A 20,122-nucleotide genomic window follows, 5' to 3' on the forward strand; every position below is an offset into this window, starting at 1 on the left:
TCTCTCTCTCTCTCTCTCTCTCTCTCTCTCTCTCTCTCTCTCTCTCTCTCTCTCTCTCTCTCTCTCTCTCTCTCTCTCTCTCTCTCTCTCTCTCTGGAGCTCCTTTGTGCGACGCGTCTACCTTGTGTGGGGCTAATGACAAAGACTTGTCGAAGCACGAAGTCTGATTTTCAAACATGGCCGCCGTGATTGTTGAGCGGGATCCGGAATGACAGAATAACACATCCATGACCCCCCACATGCCTCCATGACCCCGTTTTAGAATCACGAACGCGCTGCCAAGTGCGTTGGTGGTGTTTAAACATATCTGTGCGAAGGTGCGTGGCTGGCTATACACGCTAGCACGGTTGTCAGCCCTATTTGCTACGGCGCGGTTGGTGTGTGTGTGCGTGGGGGGGGGGGGGTATTCTGCATTTCCGACAACAATGAACAACCTACTCAAATTGCCCATTTTTAATCGCAATTTAATTTACGTTAAGTTACTTAAGTAAAGACCCACACCAGCGTTCTTGCTAATCGAATTTCTAAATGCGTATCCGCATTGTGCTCACTCCCATTCATGCTGCGCAATTAGATAATGACATTAGCAGTAAATTACGTACTGACAGGTACAGACGTCCGACGGTAGAACTCGACGATGGCATTACTCTTGTAGTAGTTAAAGTTAAAGTTTGTAGTACATTGAAATTTTAGGGGGCAGCCATCTTGAAGTTATGAAAATTAACCATGTTCCCGGGGTCAGATTTTGGGATACTTTTTTTCTGAGTAATTTATGACTCACTGATTTGATTAAAGCAAAAAAACTTTTTGTGTAAATTTGTTGGAAGTTAGGCCATTATTTTTCATATATTGACCCGGATATTGGTTAAAATATCGTTCGAGATGTTTTGAATAACGCGTGGCACGAAAAACGAGAACTGTTTCCTGTAAATCATTATGATGAACTTACTCTGAAAGAATACCGTTAGTTGGGTTAATGGGAAAGTAAAAAAGGGTAAATGGAGAGAAAGAAATTAATAAAATTAATAATTTAATTAAATGGGGGAAGTTAAATAATATGCGAATAATACACGTTATAGATGAGTTGAATTGCGTCACATGCTTTTCGCGAGATGGTAACATATTTCCAGTGAATAATAATATATTATTATTATCTCTATATATAGATTATTATCAATTATTATCTACTCCTGATATATCTAGATGGTAAATATTATTACATCATCATAATTAGCTGTACTAATTACACACAATAAACGAGCTTTACCCAGAGAAAGAATTCCCTAATTAGATTTTACTTTTCTCTCAGCTTCATTTTCATTACAGATTTCTGCTATACAGTGGCTATATGTGGAACATCAATAAATGTCAAAGTTAAAGTTGTATTTCGTCAGCGGGATTTCAAATTCAGAAAATGCAGCGTTTCCTCAGACATATAGACCTATGAGATGTTTACATACAAATAAAAAACTGAATGTATGTCTTGTATATCGAATTGGGATATACGAGAATTAAACAATTTGATGCATGCGCGCGCGTCCGTCTGTCCGTACGTCCGTGCGTGCGTGTGTGCGTGCTCAAGTTGTTGTGTGCGCGCGCGTCCGTCCGTCCGTACGTTCGTGCGTGCATGTATGCATGCGTGCTGAAGTTGGTGTGTGTGCGCGGTTCCGTCCGTCCGTACGCTCGTGCGTGCGTGTGTGCGTGCTCAAGTTGGTGTGTGTGCGCGCGTCCGTCTGTCCGTACGCCCGTGCGTGCGAGTGTGCGTGCTCAAGTTGGTGTGTGCGCGCGCATCCGTCCGTCCGTACGGCCGTGCGTGCGTGTGTGCGTGCTCAAGTTGATGTGTGCGCGCGCGTCCGTCCGTCAATACGTCCGTGCGTGTGTGCGTGCTCAAGTGGGTGTGTGCGCGTCCATACGCGCGTCCGTACGTTCGTGCGTGCGTGTATGCGTGCTTAGGTTGGTGTGTGCGCGTTCGTACGTCCGTGCGTGCGTGTATGCGTGCTCAAGTTGGTGTGTGCGCGTCCATCCGCGCGTCCGTACGTCCGTGCGTGCGTGTGTGCGTGCGTGTGTGCGTGCGTGTGTGCGTGCTCAAGTTGGTGTGCGCGCGTCCGTCCGCGCGTCCGTACGTCCGTGCGTGCGTGTGTGCGTGCGTGTGTGCGTACTTAGGTTGGAGTGTGCGCGCGTCCGTCCGTCCGTGCGTCCGTGCGTGCGTGTGTGCGTGCTCAAGTTGGTGTGTGCGCATTCGTCCGCGCGTCCGTACGTCCGTCCGTGCGTGTGTGCGTGCGTGTGCGCGTGCGTGCGTGCGTGCTTAGGTTGGTGTGTGCACGTCCGTCCGCGCGTCCGTACGTCCGTGCGTGAGTGTGTGCGTGAGTGTGTGCGTGCGTGTGTGCGTGCTTAGGTTGGTGTGTGCGCGTCCGTCCGCGCGTCCGTACGTCCGTGCGTGCGTGTGTGCGCGCGTGTGTGCGTGCTTAATGCACACGCACGCACGCACGCACGCGCGCACGTGTACGTGCACACGCACACATGCACGCACGTGTACGCACGCACGCACGCACGTATACGTGCACACGCACACACGCACGCACACACGCACGCAGGCACGCACGTATACGTTCACACGCACGTACGCACACACGCATGTACGCACGTGCAAGTGCACACGCACGCACGCACGAACGCACGTGTACGTAGTACACACGTACACACGCACGCACGCACGCACGCACGCACGCACGTGTACTTGCACACGCACGCACGCACGCACGCACGTATACGTGCACACGCACACACGCTCGCACACACGCACGCACACACGCACGCATGCACGCACGTTTACATATACACGCATGCACGCATGAATGCACGCAGGTGTACGTGCACACACACGCACGCACGCACGCACGCACGCACGCACGTCTACGTGCACATGCATGCACGACTAGGCGATTTCACCGGCGATTTAGTCGCCCGATTTAATCGCCTAGTGTGTCCACTCGACTCGCGCGATAGAATCGCCTAGTGTGTCCGGCCCTTTAGACGTCTTTACGTGGTATTTTTTAATGCGGCCAGGAATAGATTGTGGAGAACATTAGGAAAACAGGCTTTATCACCAGCGGGTGTAATTCTACAGCATGCAACACTGCTACTAGTAGCTAGCTTTATAAATGTAATAATATCAGGAGCGTATAATGACAAATACGTCATTATACGCTCCTGATAATATAAATACATAATGTTGTTCTATTTATAATATTTAAAAAAAATGCCAGCACGGCCCTCGCTACTATCAGTGTAGGCCTACAGAGCCAAGTCAGGTGACAGTGCAAGGCAAATAGCAAGCTTGCAATAATTCGCGGTGCACGTGGAAAAAAGCACGCAGCTCCACGCAACTTATGGCATGATCAGCATGCCCTTGCTTATAAAAGTCAGATAGATAATTAATATGATGCACATATGTATGGAATACACACGTATACGTTAATTATATATATCAATAACTAATAATACATGTATTTTAAGCTCTCGATGATATTAGTAAAGATTACGTAAATCAGAGTCACTACACACGGTTGGACTGCAAACCATTATCTCCTTCCCTGACAACACACATGTCAACCAAGAAGTGCCAGTCATATCACCACAAACTAATACACTGTTTCATGTTTGTTGAATTAAACTCTACGACACTTTGACGTATGATATCTATAGCAAAGGTCATACATCAAGAAGAAACTGATAGTCGATCATCACAACCCACGTTGCATAATCTATGTAAATCTCTCCAGGGAGCTTTAGAGTTACAGTGCAATTTATAACGACCGACCCCCATCCCCCCGCCTTTGTTTTTCACCCCCCTCCTTGAAATCCTGGATCCGCCACTGGAGCTAACCACACATTAACTGAAGCTACGCATAAACGTTAAATAAAGATCGACTAGACCTGTTTAATTTATTTTTAGTTATGTTTAGTCTTTGCAGCGCGTTCGCAATGCACCATCTCAGAAAAAGTGAAGGCATGCTGCATAGTGCATACCAGCAAGGGTAGCACAAGATCAGAAAGCAGAATCTCAAAGTTATCACTTTGTATTTAGTTACTTTCTTGTAGACCCCATTATTAAAGAGTTACTTCTCGACAGACCCCGTACAATCAAGCACTACTTTTTGGTAAACCAGACACGATTTTTGTTTGTAGCAGTCAATATATATAAAAAATTGTTACGTTTTAGTACACCAGGTAAAAAACAATACTAATTGGTGGACCACATACAAAGAAATCAACTCTTCATTAATTGCTAAAGCTAAATTTAAAAAATGACCCAATGGAATTATATACTGGAATATCTTCCAGTATACACTATAAACATAAACATACTATTTTTTTCTACAGACCTACTTTTAAAACGGAAAAAACGATGAGGATTTTCAGCAACCCAAATAGACATAGACCGCAGCGTTTGACATAGCAGCCACCCCAAGTCCGCAACTGTGAACTTTTGAGCAAGACTATCCGGATTTTACCGATTTTAGATAGCCTCACGTTGAATTTAAAACAGAAAATAATATTAGAAATCGAAATTTTCGAAATCAGGACTGCCAGGGGTTTTCAGAATTTCCAAGGCTGCAGACGGGTACAAGATTTTGGCACACAAAGGACAACACTCCCCCGCGCGTAGGGATCCGTGAGAGCGGCTGTGTGACGGGGTGAGTGTTGGTATATTCTCCTCAGGGTGTTAGCCAGGAAAAAAAATCAAGGAGTCTCACCATCTGAGAAAAGCAGGATGCTGCGGGCGCGAAGTGCCCCCTAAGGGGTTTTGCCCCTCCTACGGTGTGGAAAATTTTTAAAACCTTACCTTAAAATGGAGGAAATTTAGTAGGTTTTTTTTACATAGAAATAAAAATATTGTTTTGTTGGAAGAAGTATAAGATTTTATTTTCATGCAGGGGTAAAATTGGGCCGCCCTCATGCCGTCTATCAAATTTCATCCGTCTCATCCAAGAATAGGCCGTCCAAAAGACGAGTAGATGGGTCTCTGGCTAACTGAAGTTTTTTTCTGGTATCTATTTTTTCTTCATGTTGTCTTAATCACTTTACTTGTACAGAATATACTGAAGGTTTTTTTGTGTGTATATTTTTTTTCTTCATGTTGTATCGCACCGTTTTGTACTGTATCACTCAGAAAAACACGATTTTAACTACTCAACACTTACCTTAATCACTTTACTAGTACAGAATATGCTGAAGTTTTTTTTTGTATATATTTTTTCTTCATGTTGTATAGCATTGTAATTGTACTGTATCAGTCAAAAAATTTATCATTTTAACTACTCAACACTATTGCTTTTATCAGATTTTTTCTCCATGAAAAAAACTGTCGTCAGTACATGTATTTGTATCTGAATTACATGCAATAAAGATTTAATAATAATAATAATAATAACATAACACACTGGTTCTGCTACCTTGTTGATGACGCGTTTGCCCTCGAAGCGGTGCACGTATTCCTCCGGGGTCGCTACCGTGAACTCCATGCGCTTCTGATCCTTACCCATCTTGAAGAGGCTAAAACCGGACATGGAGTGCCTGCAGCAGTGGATGTAAGACATCGAGTTAGACGCATGGGAAAAATTAGAAGTTAGACGCTCTTTTTTTCACGGGAGCTCTTTTTCAAGTTTGTGGGGAAAATTTCTCTCGTCAAAAATTTTCCGGGAGCGATTTCGGAGGTTTGGAGGCTTATTGACGAGTTCGTTATCAGTTGCCGGATGTGATTTCATGTGCCGTGCGAATAGGTAGGGCCGTGTCCTGCGACAGCAAACATGGCAATGGTATATATATACGTACTGCAAACACAAAGCACCCTGCAATGTAATGCAATGCGATTTGCGATGTACATTGCTGTGCAATGCAATACAATTAATGCACTTTGCAATGCAATGTAATGCATATATTGTAATGCACCTTGCAATGCAATGTGATTTGCAAATGCTCTGTGCAATGCAATGTATCATACATTGCAATGCATCTCGCAATGCAATTTAATACCCATCGCAATGCACATGACCTTGTTACATGATGTCATGTGCATCGCATTTCAGACTTGATTCACAGAATAGCACCCATAGCTGCAGTGACGTATTGAAACGCGATTCCAACATATGTTCATACACACTTGTGTGAAATGATAACCTAAATCATGCTGGGATACCAGCAAGTGTAATCTACAGACTCCCTACCCTCAAAAAGAGGGTGTCCGCAGCAAAATGAGGGAGTCCGCAGTCTGAGGTTCAAAATTAAAGATATTAACAATAACGCGTGTGCTTATTTTTAAGATTCATGCAGTTGCACGTCTGCCAAATTTTCTTTAGACATTAGCTGAACAAATACGGTAATTCCGCGAGGCCCAGGCCATGCTCCAGAACGAACTAGTTAGTATGGCAGAATTTTCAGGGAGTAACACGGACTCCTGCATATTATGTCAAATCAGGGAGTCCGACAGTACATCAGGGAGTATTTGACTCCGGACTCCCGTTAATTTCGCACCCTGGATTTTTGTGTACCATTGCGAGATACATAAGCTGCATAAAGTGCATTTGCACCCCACATAGAAGTGCGCATGCATCTGTGGATAGGTAAATAAATCATTATGCGCAGCTGTTGAATGTTTTCTTACAACTTATTCAATAACATCAGCCGGATAGCATTATAAAATTAAAGGTTGTGTGTGTGTTGTTCACAGTACAAAACAATAGATTACTCAGTAAATTATGCAATACTGCATAAGAGAATCATTCTCTATTTTTGTAGAGTACGACCAACCTAAGGCAACCTTTATACCCAATTATTGAAACCAATAATTAAGCTACCCTACATTCTAGGGAAAACATGACTACCAACACAACACTGGCGGGGAATTTCTCACCCATATGATGATTTAAGTGAGTATGGATAAGAAAACAGGTTTGGAGAAAAAACGGGATATTTTTTGCACGAGTGTACACACACGATCATAACCTACAGTGTTTCGACTCAGCATGCACGTGGTACTCTGTATTAGTACCATATCTACTGTACTAGTACCACTACTATTGTACTATTGAACGATAGTTTTCAGTTCCAGATTTTTCCATAGGTTCCATTAGGTTCCATAGGTTCCAGATTTTTTAGGTTTACTTCTACATGCTGCTCTGAAATACACTGACTTTTTTACACCTACATAAAAAAAATAGTAGACAAATCAGAGCACAAGCATGTTTTTTTCCAGAAAACCTCGTTTTTGCATGTATATGGAAACTATAAGATTGCTGAGATTCAATAACACGCATTCTGCCCCCACATAGGTGCTGGCAAATAATCCGGAGCTATGAAAAGGCCGCATCTTAAAAGCATGGGGTTTCGCATTGTATGGACTATAGACATATAATCCAGGTCATTCTTTGAATCTTTCTCATGTAGACGCAGCTGTAGCGACCATTATTATACCTATAATCATACTCTAAAGGCCCCCACACATGGTGAGACTCGTGCTGAGCACGGAGCGTGAGTTTGGCTGGCTCAGCAGGAGTCTCACACCTCTGCACACGCTGAGTTTTCAGCCTCGCGAGCCAAACATTATCAAAGACGACAGATATTTCCCTCGCCGCCTTGCGAGACCGAAGGCTTCAACAGTTAGACCGTTTGAGACCCTAAAACGGCGTTTGGTACACCTTAAGAACAGAACAGATATGCACAACATTACGGACAGAACGTAGACACCGTAGCACCCAAATCGTTCACAAGTGCTCAACGAAAACAGTCGGCTACCGAAATCACCAAATCTGCGATCACTGACTACGTAGCGAAGGACAATCACACCATCGATTGGGAGAATTCGAAGATCATCGATCGCGAGCCTATTAAAATCCGGCGTTGGATTAAGGAAGCCATTTGGATCCGCAAGACCCCGAACATCAACCGGGGACGAAGGGGGATACAGGCTTGGTCACGTGTGGACTAAGCTATTGACCACCACACCATCTGGTGGTCAAAACTGATAATCATCAGTTAGCTTTGAGAAAGCCTCCTGGCAGGAGGCGAAACGTAAGCTGTACGTTTCCAATCTTCACGGTTGGGTAACATTTAACTCTGTTATATATATTAGTCTACCAACCGAATAAACTTATTTAATGAAAACGATTGTTGTTGTTGTTGTTGTTGTTGTTCCTGTACTTTTGGGTGTTTACCTTCCATCTCCTGCCTCAACTCTCACCCACCTCCTTGTTTCTCTCCTACGATTTCCCTCACGCATTTGTGTAGCGTCACAGCTGCCGCTTTTCTGAGTTATAATATCACCGTTTAGTTGAGGCAGCCTATGGCTATCAGAACCTTTCAAAACGCATCATGCGCCTTGGGTGAACCTCGCTTCAAACAATGAGACAGCCGCGCAAATACTTCCGTGAGCAATTTCACGGGCATAGCAAGCAGTAATCGTGTCACAAGAATTGTTATTCGCATGAGCTAACGTGAGACAACACTCAAACATACAAACACAGATAGAGAAGTATAGACACAGCTATAGAAATACAAACACAGCTAGAGAAGTACAGACGAGTAGAGATGGCAAGAGCCGGATGGGATGTACAGAACAAATTCTACCACAGACACACACTAGACACGCATACACGCATGCACGCACGCACGAGCACGCACGCACGCACACACACACCAGACACACAACTCACTCACTCACTCACTTACTCACTTACTCACTCACTGCCCCAGATTCCCAAATTAGTTGCGTTGTCACCCGGTATAACATGAATGACGTCTTAACTAACTTTCGTATAGGTTGATACGTTTACGTGGAGTTGCAAGGTTATCGTCTCTGCCAATCAATCGCATATCTATGGAAAAAATATTTGTTAATCCGCGAATGCAATGCAGCCTTCCGCTACAGGCACTACCTGAGCAAATATCTGGCTTACAGCATCGTACGGGCAATAAACCACGTGGATTTCTGTTGCCGTCCTAATAAAGCCAATAAATGTTGGTTTACAAGCATGAAAGACGTCGTGACGTGATACGTAAATTCCAGCGCACGATTTTTTACAGCCATCCGAAAGAAAAAAAACGCTGCGAGAGAGAAGTGTCGTGAATGCGCAGTGACGGATGAGGTTAAAAATCGACCGCATTTACCAAGGGACGGAGTAATGAAAACGGATGTTGATGTACGGCTGCGACGTAATATGAAATCTTTTCTTCAAATTTTCTTTTCTTTTTTTCTATATTTAACCTGTAGATGGCGCACCATACGCATTTCAACCTTGTACGTATCCGAGGCAAAATAGTGTGAATCTGAGGTTCGCTTTGGAAAAATTGTTAAATTTTATCGTGTTATCCTTCTTGATTTTGTATTTATAAATTGGAACAGTTTTTATCAATAAAACCTTATTGATTTTTTGAAAAAGCTGTGGATCGTTTCCAGGATCTCCACGCATAAGCGATCTTTAAAATGCACCGACAGGAAATACACCGAATGTCATAGCCTGAATTGCATTATTCACGTCTAATTAATTTAAATTAACGTTGGTTTTAACTGTTAAATAACGTTTACACGTTTAAATAAACTCGAAGTTGTTTAAATTAAATTGATTACACTTATCCGGTATAAATGACAAACCGTGACATAGTAATGAGTGGATTTGAACCTGTTTCGTTATTATTAAAACTGTTAATAATCGAGTTTCTTCCATTTATACTTAAACCCATTGTTAATTAACATTACAGATTCATCTGATTTTCGAAAAGCACGCTCTCTCTTTCTCTATCGCTCTTTTTCTATCACTCGCTCTCTCTCGTCGGCGACAGATTTCAGCATGATTCTACGCCGACACGCCAGTTACGAGTTCTATCGCCTTGATTCCGCTCTATTCTGTCTTATACTGGTCTATCCCGCCTTATTTCTGATATATTCTGTCAATTCAGTACATGTATTTGTATTTGAATTACATGCAGTAACGCTTTTATAATCATAATAATAATAATAATAGTAATATTTTACAGTTTAGATGAAAGCACGTACGCTTATACTTATACACGTAACTAAACAACAAACAAAACACGTAACTAACAAATGTAAACACGTAAACAACAACACGTAACTAACAAACTAGCAGAGTTACTTTACTATCGCGAAGTGAGAAGCGTTACCAGCCGAGCTTGACCAAAGCATCTCGTTCTTCCGCCATTCAAATTTAAATTGAGATCCGTACGAAACGGAGTATGACAGTGTGAATGCCGAATGAAGTACCGTGGATTTACGAGAACGCAATAAGTTGTTTTTTGGAATCGTTTTAAACAGACCGAGTGGCACGGCAAAGCTTTAGCCGTTATCGTAAACAGCTTTTCTCTCCTTTCGTCAGCATCGTCACGGCAGATCATGCGTGCGTGCTTCAGTATACTTTAGTACGTTTAGTACGTTTTACATATAGTATGACACTGTCGCCACATCGCTCATATATATATATATATATATATATATATATATATACACGCGCGCGCACACATGCATACACGCACGCACGCACCACGCACGAACGCACGTACACACGAACGAAAGCACGCCCACACGCCCGAACACACGTATACGCACGACCAGTCAAAAACGCACGCACGCCCGAGCAATCAAACGTATGCATACACGCACACACGAACACAAACACAAACACATACACGCGCGCGCACACACACACACACACACACACACACACACACACACACACACACACACACACACGCACGCACGTACGCACGCTCACGTACTCACCAGCTCATTATTCCTGGCTAGCATTTCTGATTACATCATGAATAGCCTTTAACAGTCAACAAACCGACGCTCCAAATTTTATAATAACGACTCCATATTATAAACCCATTTAATATTTTGCATTTTGCTGATGCTGACAGAGAAAATAATATTGTGTTCGATAATAAATGGTACTCAGCGCGTGCCCCGAGTTGGCCTTGGCGTTGGAGCAATGTTGTGTCTTAATTAGAAATGTCTGTGCATCATCGTAGCGGCACCATACCGGCACCTTACACTGCATGGGTGTGACTTCATCCTCTCTCATTAATCTATTGCACCAATTGCTCTTACTGTCTTAAGTTTACGTTAACACAAATTTCTGTCGATAATATCTACTCCCATATTCGGAATACTATAGATGTTCCTCCCTATTCTCCTTTGGGCTCGATTTGGCTTCTAATATTCCAATCTCCCGTGCTCACTTACTCTACATGCACTCATCTACCACTCGTTCCCCACGACCAACACGTGCATTCCACGCCGGCCTCACACACTGCTTCCTGAGGTTGGCCCGCATTTTATACACCTCACGTATTTAATTAATGACTTGAGAGCCAATTATGCGTCATTAAGCACGCGCGCAAGCTCGTTTAATATTGTTTCTAATAAGTTTCCGAGTTGCGTATTCGTGCGTGCGTGGGCGCGCGCGCAATATTTATTCGCGGATGAAAAAAAAAATATCGCGCGACTTCACACAGCTTCAGGGAGATTGTCGCAAAGCCGAACAAAATTAAAGGAGGAGAAATCGACTCACGCCTCGTTAATAGATCATGCCGCTGCTGCTGCTGCTGCTGCCGCCGCCGTGGCGAAGCGGAGATCCGCCGATTAAACACGAGAGACGCATACAGTGCGCTCGCTCGCTCACTCACTCACTCACTCACTCACTCGAATTTTAGGAGAAACACCGGGGACAAACTGCGTCCCGACCTGAGAAGTAGGCCTATATAAATCTCTCGCTCTTTCTCTTTCTCCCCCTCTCTCTCTCTCTTTCCTTTTCCTCTCTCTCTCTATCTCTTTCTCTCTTCTTCTCTCTCCTCTCTCTCTCTCTCCTCTCTCTCTCGTCTATATAATATATATATATATGATATATATTATATATATAATTATATATATAGTACCAGGGCAAAACTGAGACATAATAACATTGACATAATAATAATTTATGATAAAATATATAATATAATCAATAAATAAATAGATAGATAGATATATAAAGATTTATTATATATTATATATAATATATATATATATATATTATATATATATAATATATATATGTATAATATACATATACATGCTTTTTTGGTCTTCACTACACTCACTCGACCTAGCCACTGGCAGCACACTCAGGACCCGACACGGTGGTTGAAAGCCTCAAGGTCTCCAGGTTACACAGAGCTCTGGTAGATAGGGGTATCTCAGGGACATGTTCGTACAGTCTGTGTCCTCCCCGCTATCACATTCGATTGGAGCATCCTTAGTCGACGGTCATTTATTATTTATTTCTACATGAGCGCCCCTGTTCGACCACCCCTGGCAGAGCTTTTAGGGTAAAACGACGAACGATGCGTCACTATGTTGATAAGGTCTCATCACTCAGATTCCAAGGCCAGGTGCGGCGGGTGTTATATCAGAAAAGCCTTCGAAAGCCAGGTTCAGTGACCAAACGAGCAGCAGTGTATACAGCGAACGAACGAGCGTCGCGTACTTACTAATAAACATCTATGTGCGACGATACTCCATGACAATATCCTCACACGCTCACCCACGTTTCACTTTTTCAAGAGAAAAAATAATTTACAATAAGTGAAAACAGAACTACGGAACGATACCTGCACATCCCAACAACGCCCCGGCCACTCATCACAGCGAAAAAAGAAGTTTCAACTGGAAGACAAGAACTTACGGACGAATATCCTACACAGTCCCACAACGCATCAGGGCGGATCCAGGGGGGGGTGGCCAGGGGGTGCGCAAACCCCCCCCCCCTAAAATTTTGAAGTTGCCCTTTCTTTTCTGGCCCACGGAATTTTATTCTCTCCAATTTTTAAAAAACTAATATACGTTTTTTAAGCACGAAAAAATACTGAAGAAATAAGTTGATGTTCGAGGCAGTTTTTTTAGGGGAACGGGGGCCGACCGACATTGTTTTCTGAGCGCTGCGACAGATCGCCGCCAGGCTTGCAACCACCGTTGATTGCTTTGTTATTACGACTGGTACCTCCTGTAATAACGCCCCTCCTAATTTTTGGCTTCAAGTAATTCATTCTGAATATGTTTCGATGCTTATCTATTGCATTTTTTTACTTAAAACGTACGTTAGTAGTTACTATTACTATATTCTCGTCTGGCAAAGCCCACGTCATATTGTCTAAATTTGTGTGAAAAGTAATACTACTGGGCTACAGGGCATGTACAGGGGGGGGGTGTCCAGGGTCCGGCACCCTCCTGCTCGCGCGAGGAAACGCATCTGAGGCGGGTCTAATTTCAAAATTTTTCGGGGGAGGGCGCCCCAGCTTCCCGCCCCCTTCGGGGTGCTCCCGAGTTTGGTACGGGTTGTACCCCTCCCCCCTGCTACAAACCGTACACGCCCTCTGTGGCAAGAGTAATACTGGAGTTATGTTTTAAGAAGTATAATATATCAGTCGTCGTTGAAATTCCAGTTGAAGTCTGAAGTTTTATAGTAATAATGAGTAAATGATGAAACGGAAAGCATATAAATTAGTACATGTAATGATTAAATTCTTCTTTGTAATAAAAGTGTGTTCAATCCATATCACAGTTTGTTTCACCGTTCGTATTTTGTCGCTCTGATGTGCAGTTAATTTCAAACAACGTTGATGGGTTTTGTGGCTTTGTGGATTTTGTCCTTGTACTCGGCATGTCTGTTTCATTGGCTATGACAAGACTTGAAGTTACAAAGATTTCGTTCATATGCTCTGAAAATGCCATAAAAAGGAGTCTGATTTTTAAAATTTTCCGGGGCGAGGTCCCCCGACCCCCCACCGGTTCCATTCGCACCCAGCGGTCTCGCGCACGAGCGCCGGCGCAGCCGCGCTTCAGTTGCCCCTAACAAAAATCTCAAAAGTGCCCTTTCGCCCCTGCACGCCCCCCTCCTAGACAAAATCCTGCATCTGCCCTTGGCATCGTCCACTCATCCAGTGAAAAAACTAAATTTAACGTGAAAAAAACAACAGAGAAGCCGCAGCAGTGATGATGCGTGTTTTACAATCATCTTCCGTTGCATCTGTGTTCTATAGGTAATTGCATTTTCGTGTTAGAATTATAATACGGATTATAAGGCGTAATGAGGGAGGGAGTACAGACCGACGGGAAACGTGCCGGATTCGACACGTAGGCGGATGTGCCGGATCCGCGCATGCGCTCCCCGGATTCGGACACGTACGGTCGTGCCGGATCGGCATGCGTCTCCCCTGATTCGACACGTACGGTGTGCCGGATCCGGCATGCGTCTCCCCGGATTCGACACGTACAGTGTCTCGGATCCTACACACGCCGTGTGCGAAGGCACCGCGAGTGTGACGTCGACAGAATAACGCGGCAATACTGAAATTGTCGGCAACTCGAGAGATGTGCGGCCAAGCGTAATGCGTTACGAAGTATTACGTGCTGCGGGAAGTCGATCAGCTTTTCATGCGGTCTGGCTAAAAGCCGTAGCTACAGCTAACGCATCTAGCCTAATCTCTCTCTCTATTCTCCTTCTCTGCTCTCACTCGTCTCTCATCTCTCACTGCGCGCGCTCTCCACTGCCTTCTCTCTCTCGCTCTATCATTCCCTATCAGCTTGTTCATACGCCTGCGTCACAGCCGTAGCTCAGCATCGTAGTACCGTAACTCCTCTCTATCTCCTCTATCTCCCTCTGCTTCTCTCTCTATCTCTCTCCCTCTCGCGTCTCTCTCTCTCTCTAATTCTCTCTCTCTCTCTCTCTCACGCGCCGCGCTCCCCACTCTCGTGTCTCTCCTCTCTTCCTCTCTCCTCCTCTCTCTCTGCTCTCCTTCACCCCCCTATCAGCTTCTCATGCGGTCTGGCGTCACAAGCCGTAAACTACAGCTATCGCATCTAGCCTAACTCTGCTCTCCTATCGCACTCTCTCTCACTCTCTCTCTCGCCTCTCCTCATCCTCATCGCGCGCGCTCTCACCCTCTCCTCTCTCTCTCTCTCTCTCGCTCTTCATCTCTCTTATCAGCTTCTCATGCGGGTCTGCGCGTCACAACTCAGCCGTGCTCACAGCCATCGTATGTAGCATAATCTTCTGTCGATCTCTATCCTCCTCTGTCTCTCTCTCTCTCTCTTCTTCCCTCCCTCCTCTCTCTCTCTTCTCTCTCTGCTTTCTCTTCTCTTTTTCTCCTCTCTCCTCTCTCACTTTCTTCTCTCACTTCTTCTCTTCTCTGTTCACGCGCGCGCGGCTCGCTCCTATCTTCCTCTCTCTCTCTTTCATCCCTCCTATATCAGCTTCTCATGCGGTCTGGCGTCTACAGCCGCAACTGCAGCTATCGCATCTAGCATAAATCTCTCTCTACTCCACTCTCTTCTCTCGCATCTCTCTCCTCTCTCTCCTCTCTCTCGCTCTCTCTCTCTCTCGCCTCTCTCTCTCTCTCTCTCTCTTCGATCATCTGCTCTCTCTCCTCTTCCTCTCCATCTCTCCTTCTCTCTCACTCTTCTCTTCTCTCTCTCTCTCTCTCTCTCTCTCTCTCTCTCGCTCTTCATCCCCTTATCAGCTTCTCATGCGGTCTTGGCCGTCACAATCAGCACGTTTGCTACAGCCATCGTTGTAGCATAATTCTCTCTTCTCGCGCGCGCTCTCGTCGTCCGCTCTCTTGTTCTCTTCTCTCTATTGCCTCTCTCTCTCTCTCTATCCCCTCTTCTCCCATCCTCTCTCAGTCCCCCTCTCACTTCGCTCTCTCTCTTGGTCGCGCGCTTCTTTCAATTCTCGCACTTATCGAGTCTCTTTTAGCATCTTCCGACTGACTGCTGACTGACTGACTGCCTGACTGACTTGATTGACTGACTGAGTGGACTGACTCACTTCATCACTCACTTCATCCTCACTCACTCACTCACTTCACTCACTCACTCACTCCACTCACTCACTCGACTCACTCACTCACTTGCTCGCTCACTCCGCTGCAACTCGACTCATTCACTCAGCCCATTTTACTCCACTCACTCACTCACTCAATCACTCACTACACTCACTCACTGCACTCACCTTGCTTCACTCACTCATCACTCACCTCACTCACTCACTCTCTCACTCACTCACTCACTCACTCACTCACTCACTCACTCACCCACTACTCACTCACCTCACTCACTCAGCTCACTCGCTTACTCACTCATTACTCATTCACCACTCACTTCGCTCACTCATTTACCACTCACTCACTCACTCAACTCACTCACTCACTCACTCACTCACTCACTCACTCACTCACTCAACTCACTCACTTCACTCACTCACTCACTCACTCACTCACTCACTACACTCACTCACTCACTACACTTCACTCACTCACTCACTCACTCACTCACTCACTCACTCTAAGCCATTCACTCACTCACTCACTCACTCACGCATTCACTCACTCACTCACGCATTCACTCACTCACTCACTCACTCACTCACTCACTCATCTCGAGCATTCACTCACCTCACTCACTCACTCACTCACTCATCACTCACTCACTCACTCACTCACTCACTCACTCACTCACTCACTCACTCACTCACTCACTCACTCACTCACTCACTACTCACTCACTCACTCACTCACTCACTCACTCACTCCTCACTCACTCACTCACCCTCACTCACTCCACTCACTCACTCAGCTCACTCACTCACGCATTCACTCACTCACTCACGCATTCACTCACTCACTCACTCACCTCACTCACTCACTCACTTCACGCATTTCACCACTCAACTCACTCACGCATTCACTCACTCACTCACATCAACTCACTCACTCACTCACTTCACTCACTTCACTCACTCACTCACTCACTCACTCACTCACTCACTCACTGCACTCACTCACTCACTCACTTCACTCACTCACTTCGCTTACTCACTCACTCACCTCACTCACTCACTCACTCATCAATCACTCACTCACTCACTCACTCACTCACTCCACTTCACTCACTCACTCACCTCACTCACCTCACTCACTCAACTCACTCACTTCGCTCGCTTCGCTCGCTCATCACTCACTCACTTAACTCACTTACATCACTCATGCCCCCAGATCGCCAAATTAGTTGCGTTTGTCACCGGCTATAACTATGAATGACGTCTTAACTAACTTTTGTAGTTGATACGTTTTACGTGGAGTTTGCAAGGTTATCGTCTTCTGCCAATCAATCGCATAGTCTATGGTAAAAATATTTGTTAAATCCTGCGAATGCAATGCGCAGCTTCGCTACAGGCCTACCTGAGCAATATCTGGCTTACAGGCATCCGTACGGGCAATAAACCACGTGGATTTCTGTTGCGTCCTAATAAGCCAATAAATGTTGCGTTTCAGCCCATGGAAAGACGTTTCGTGACGTGATACGTAAAATTCCAGCGCACGATTTTTACAGGCCATCCGAAAAGAAAAAAAACGCTGCGAGAGAGAAGTGTCTGAATGCGCAGTGACGGATGAGGTTAAAAATTTCGACCGCATATACCAAGGGACGGAGTAATGAAAACTGGATTGTTTGATGTACGGCTTGCGACGTAATATGAATCTTTTCTTCACAATTTTTCTTTCTTTTCTTTCTTATATTTAACTGTAGATGGCGCACCATACGCATTTCAACCTCTGTAGTTTCCGAGGCCAAATTGTGTGAATCTGAGGTTCGCTTTGGAAAAATTGTTAAATTTTATCGTCGTTTATCCTTCTTGATTTTGTATTTTATAATTGGAACAGTTTTTTTCAATAAAACCTTATGATTTTTCTGAAAAGCCTGTGCGTCGTTTCTGGATCTCACGCATAAGCGATCTTTTAAAATCCGCACCCGACAGGAAATACACGAATGGTTCATGCCTGGAATTGGCTTTTATTCACGTCTAAATTAATTTAAAGTTAAGCGTTGGTTTATAACTCGTTAAATAACGTTTTACACGTTCTAAAATAACACTCGAAAGTTTGTTTAAATTAAATTGATATACACTTATCCGGTATAAATGACAAACGCCGTGACATCAGTATATGAGTGGCATGTTGAACCTGTTTCGTTATTATTAAAACTGTTAATAATCGAGTTTCTTCCATTTATACTTAAACCCATTGTTAATTAACATTACAGATTCATCTGATTTTCGAAAAGCGTCCACTGTGATTCAGCTATTTATTCGAGATTTCTCCGCGGAAATACGTATTATAAACTGTTAATAATCGGTTTCTTCCATTTATACTTAACCCATTGTTAATTTAACATTACAGATTCATCTGATTTTCGAAAAGCGTCCACTGTGATTCAGCTATTTATTCGAGATTTCTCGGGAATACGTTAACAGGTAAACAGTACCCGTCAGTAGCAGCGTAGCAGCAGGTTCCAGTAACAAGTTCATAAATGCGAAAATCTCTCGTACGGAGTTTTTTTTTCGCCGAAATTTAGCGTCAATCCCGATATGAGAGAGCGGGTACCATACCACTCTTTCATTTTCTATAGCGTTCAATCAGGGTCGGTGTGTGTGGGGCAGGGAGGGATGGGAAGCAATAGATCGATTGAACCATTCAGCAGCCAGCGGCCAAATTCGTTCTATCCGACACTCGGTTGCCATGTAGCGTATGCATGCATGGACCGCGAGTAGAGAGGATGAAGACGCATTTCGCATGTAAAAAAAACAGCGAGTTCGAAACCCCTTTCAGTGGAATCTGAGAGTGGTGGTTTACCATGCACCTATACGCACAGTGAGCATGAGAATTTGTCGTATCTAACCAGCGACTCGTTAGCGATGATAGGAATAAAGCGTTCTAACAGTGTTCTGCCATCAGCGTGATCTGCAAATTTTTTCACGCGCGGAAGATTCTGCCATCTTACGATTGTAATAAAAAAAACGTAATAGCCAATACGTTCTACACAGCGTTCTGCCCTCAGACGTGGATCTTCACGATTTCTTTCACGGCGCCGGAAGATTCTGCCATCTTACCGATTGTAATAAAAAAACGTATAGCAATACGTTCAAACAGCGTTCTGCCATAAGTGCCGATTTTTTTTAAACATTTCTTTCTCACGCGGAACATTCTGCTATCTTACGGATTGTAATCAAAAATAGAAAGTAATAGCAATAAAAGTTTTAACAGCTTTCTGCCATCAGTGAGACTTCATCACGCTCATTGTTGGAACATCTCAGCGAATCTTAACGATTCGTCAATCACTATTAAGAAAGGTCCGTAACTTCCCTCGTGATAAATACGGGGAATTGCTCGCGACTTTTTGACAGTTCTTGTTTGAGAAAGAAGACATGTCAGCGGCGGATGGCGTTTTCCAACTCCTGTGATTGTTGGTGACACATGACAATCACAATCACAATCACAGTCGACAGTATTGACGACCAATCTTTGGCCGGACAGGCTTACGAATACAGTAAAAACGCGTAATAAGACCTGTATTTTTCCAGGTTAACCTAAAAAAGTTCTTATATAAATTGGTGTTTACTGGGAAATTAGGTATTTTAGAGTTCTTAAATAGGTTCTTCAATTTTCTTAGAATAAAAAGGTGCTTGTGGCTGGTAGAATATTGGGTGCGGTTCATTTGTTTATATAAAATATTCATATAATTATGTCTAAATGACTGCAATATATGACATAATACAAACCCATTCTACGTTCCTTATTCTTTTTTATGCCCTTTATACCTAATAGAGTATTATAGACTACCAAGGAACTTGTTTAGTTAATTTCATGAATTTCTTTTTAAAGTTGTTAACTGAATTTTCAATTCAAATAAAGAACCTGCATTAACTTTGTAATTTTTAGGCTACAATTCAGGTTCTTTTATTGTCCAAAGGTGGGTCTAACATGAAATCTTACCTCTTAACAGTTTCTTAATACGCGAGGATTTATTACTGTTTTGCGCATCTTCGTTACTGCTATACCCACGTTGATGGGTTTTACCGTCAAAATTCCTTCCAAGTGATAGTATGAATGTTCGCGGTGTCGCCCTTATTGACTGCATTGAGCTCTTAACGCTCTCGGCCTTCTCCAATTTTGTTTCAAGGATTCATGGACTGCAATCCAGTATGTAGAGTTTATTCTACATGTCATCAGCAGC

At 43.9% G+C, this 20,122-nt stretch overlaps 1 protein-coding gene across 1 annotated transcript in view; it reads right to left on the bottom strand.

Annotated features, from left to right (window-relative positions):
• Window positions 1–20,122, bottom strand: part of LOC106810293 (acetyl-CoA carboxylase-like) — a 46,754-nt gene that overhangs the window by 7,234 nt on the left and 19,398 nt on the right. Inside the window, exon 3 of the mRNA XM_014813600.1 lies at window positions 5,457–5,577. Coding sequence (XP_014669086.1) covers window positions 5,457–5,577 — 121 coding nt within the window. The remainder of the gene's footprint in view (window positions 1–5,456; window positions 5,578–20,122) is intronic.

Source organism: Priapulus caudatus, unplaced genomic scaffold (assembly GCF_000485595.1).
Source record: "Priapulus caudatus unplaced genomic scaffold, Priapulus_caudatus-5.0.1 Scaffold428, whole genome shotgun sequence".
NCBI classification, from domain to species: domain Eukaryota; kingdom Metazoa; phylum Priapulida; class Priapulimorpha; order Priapulimorphida; family Priapulidae; genus Priapulus; species Priapulus caudatus.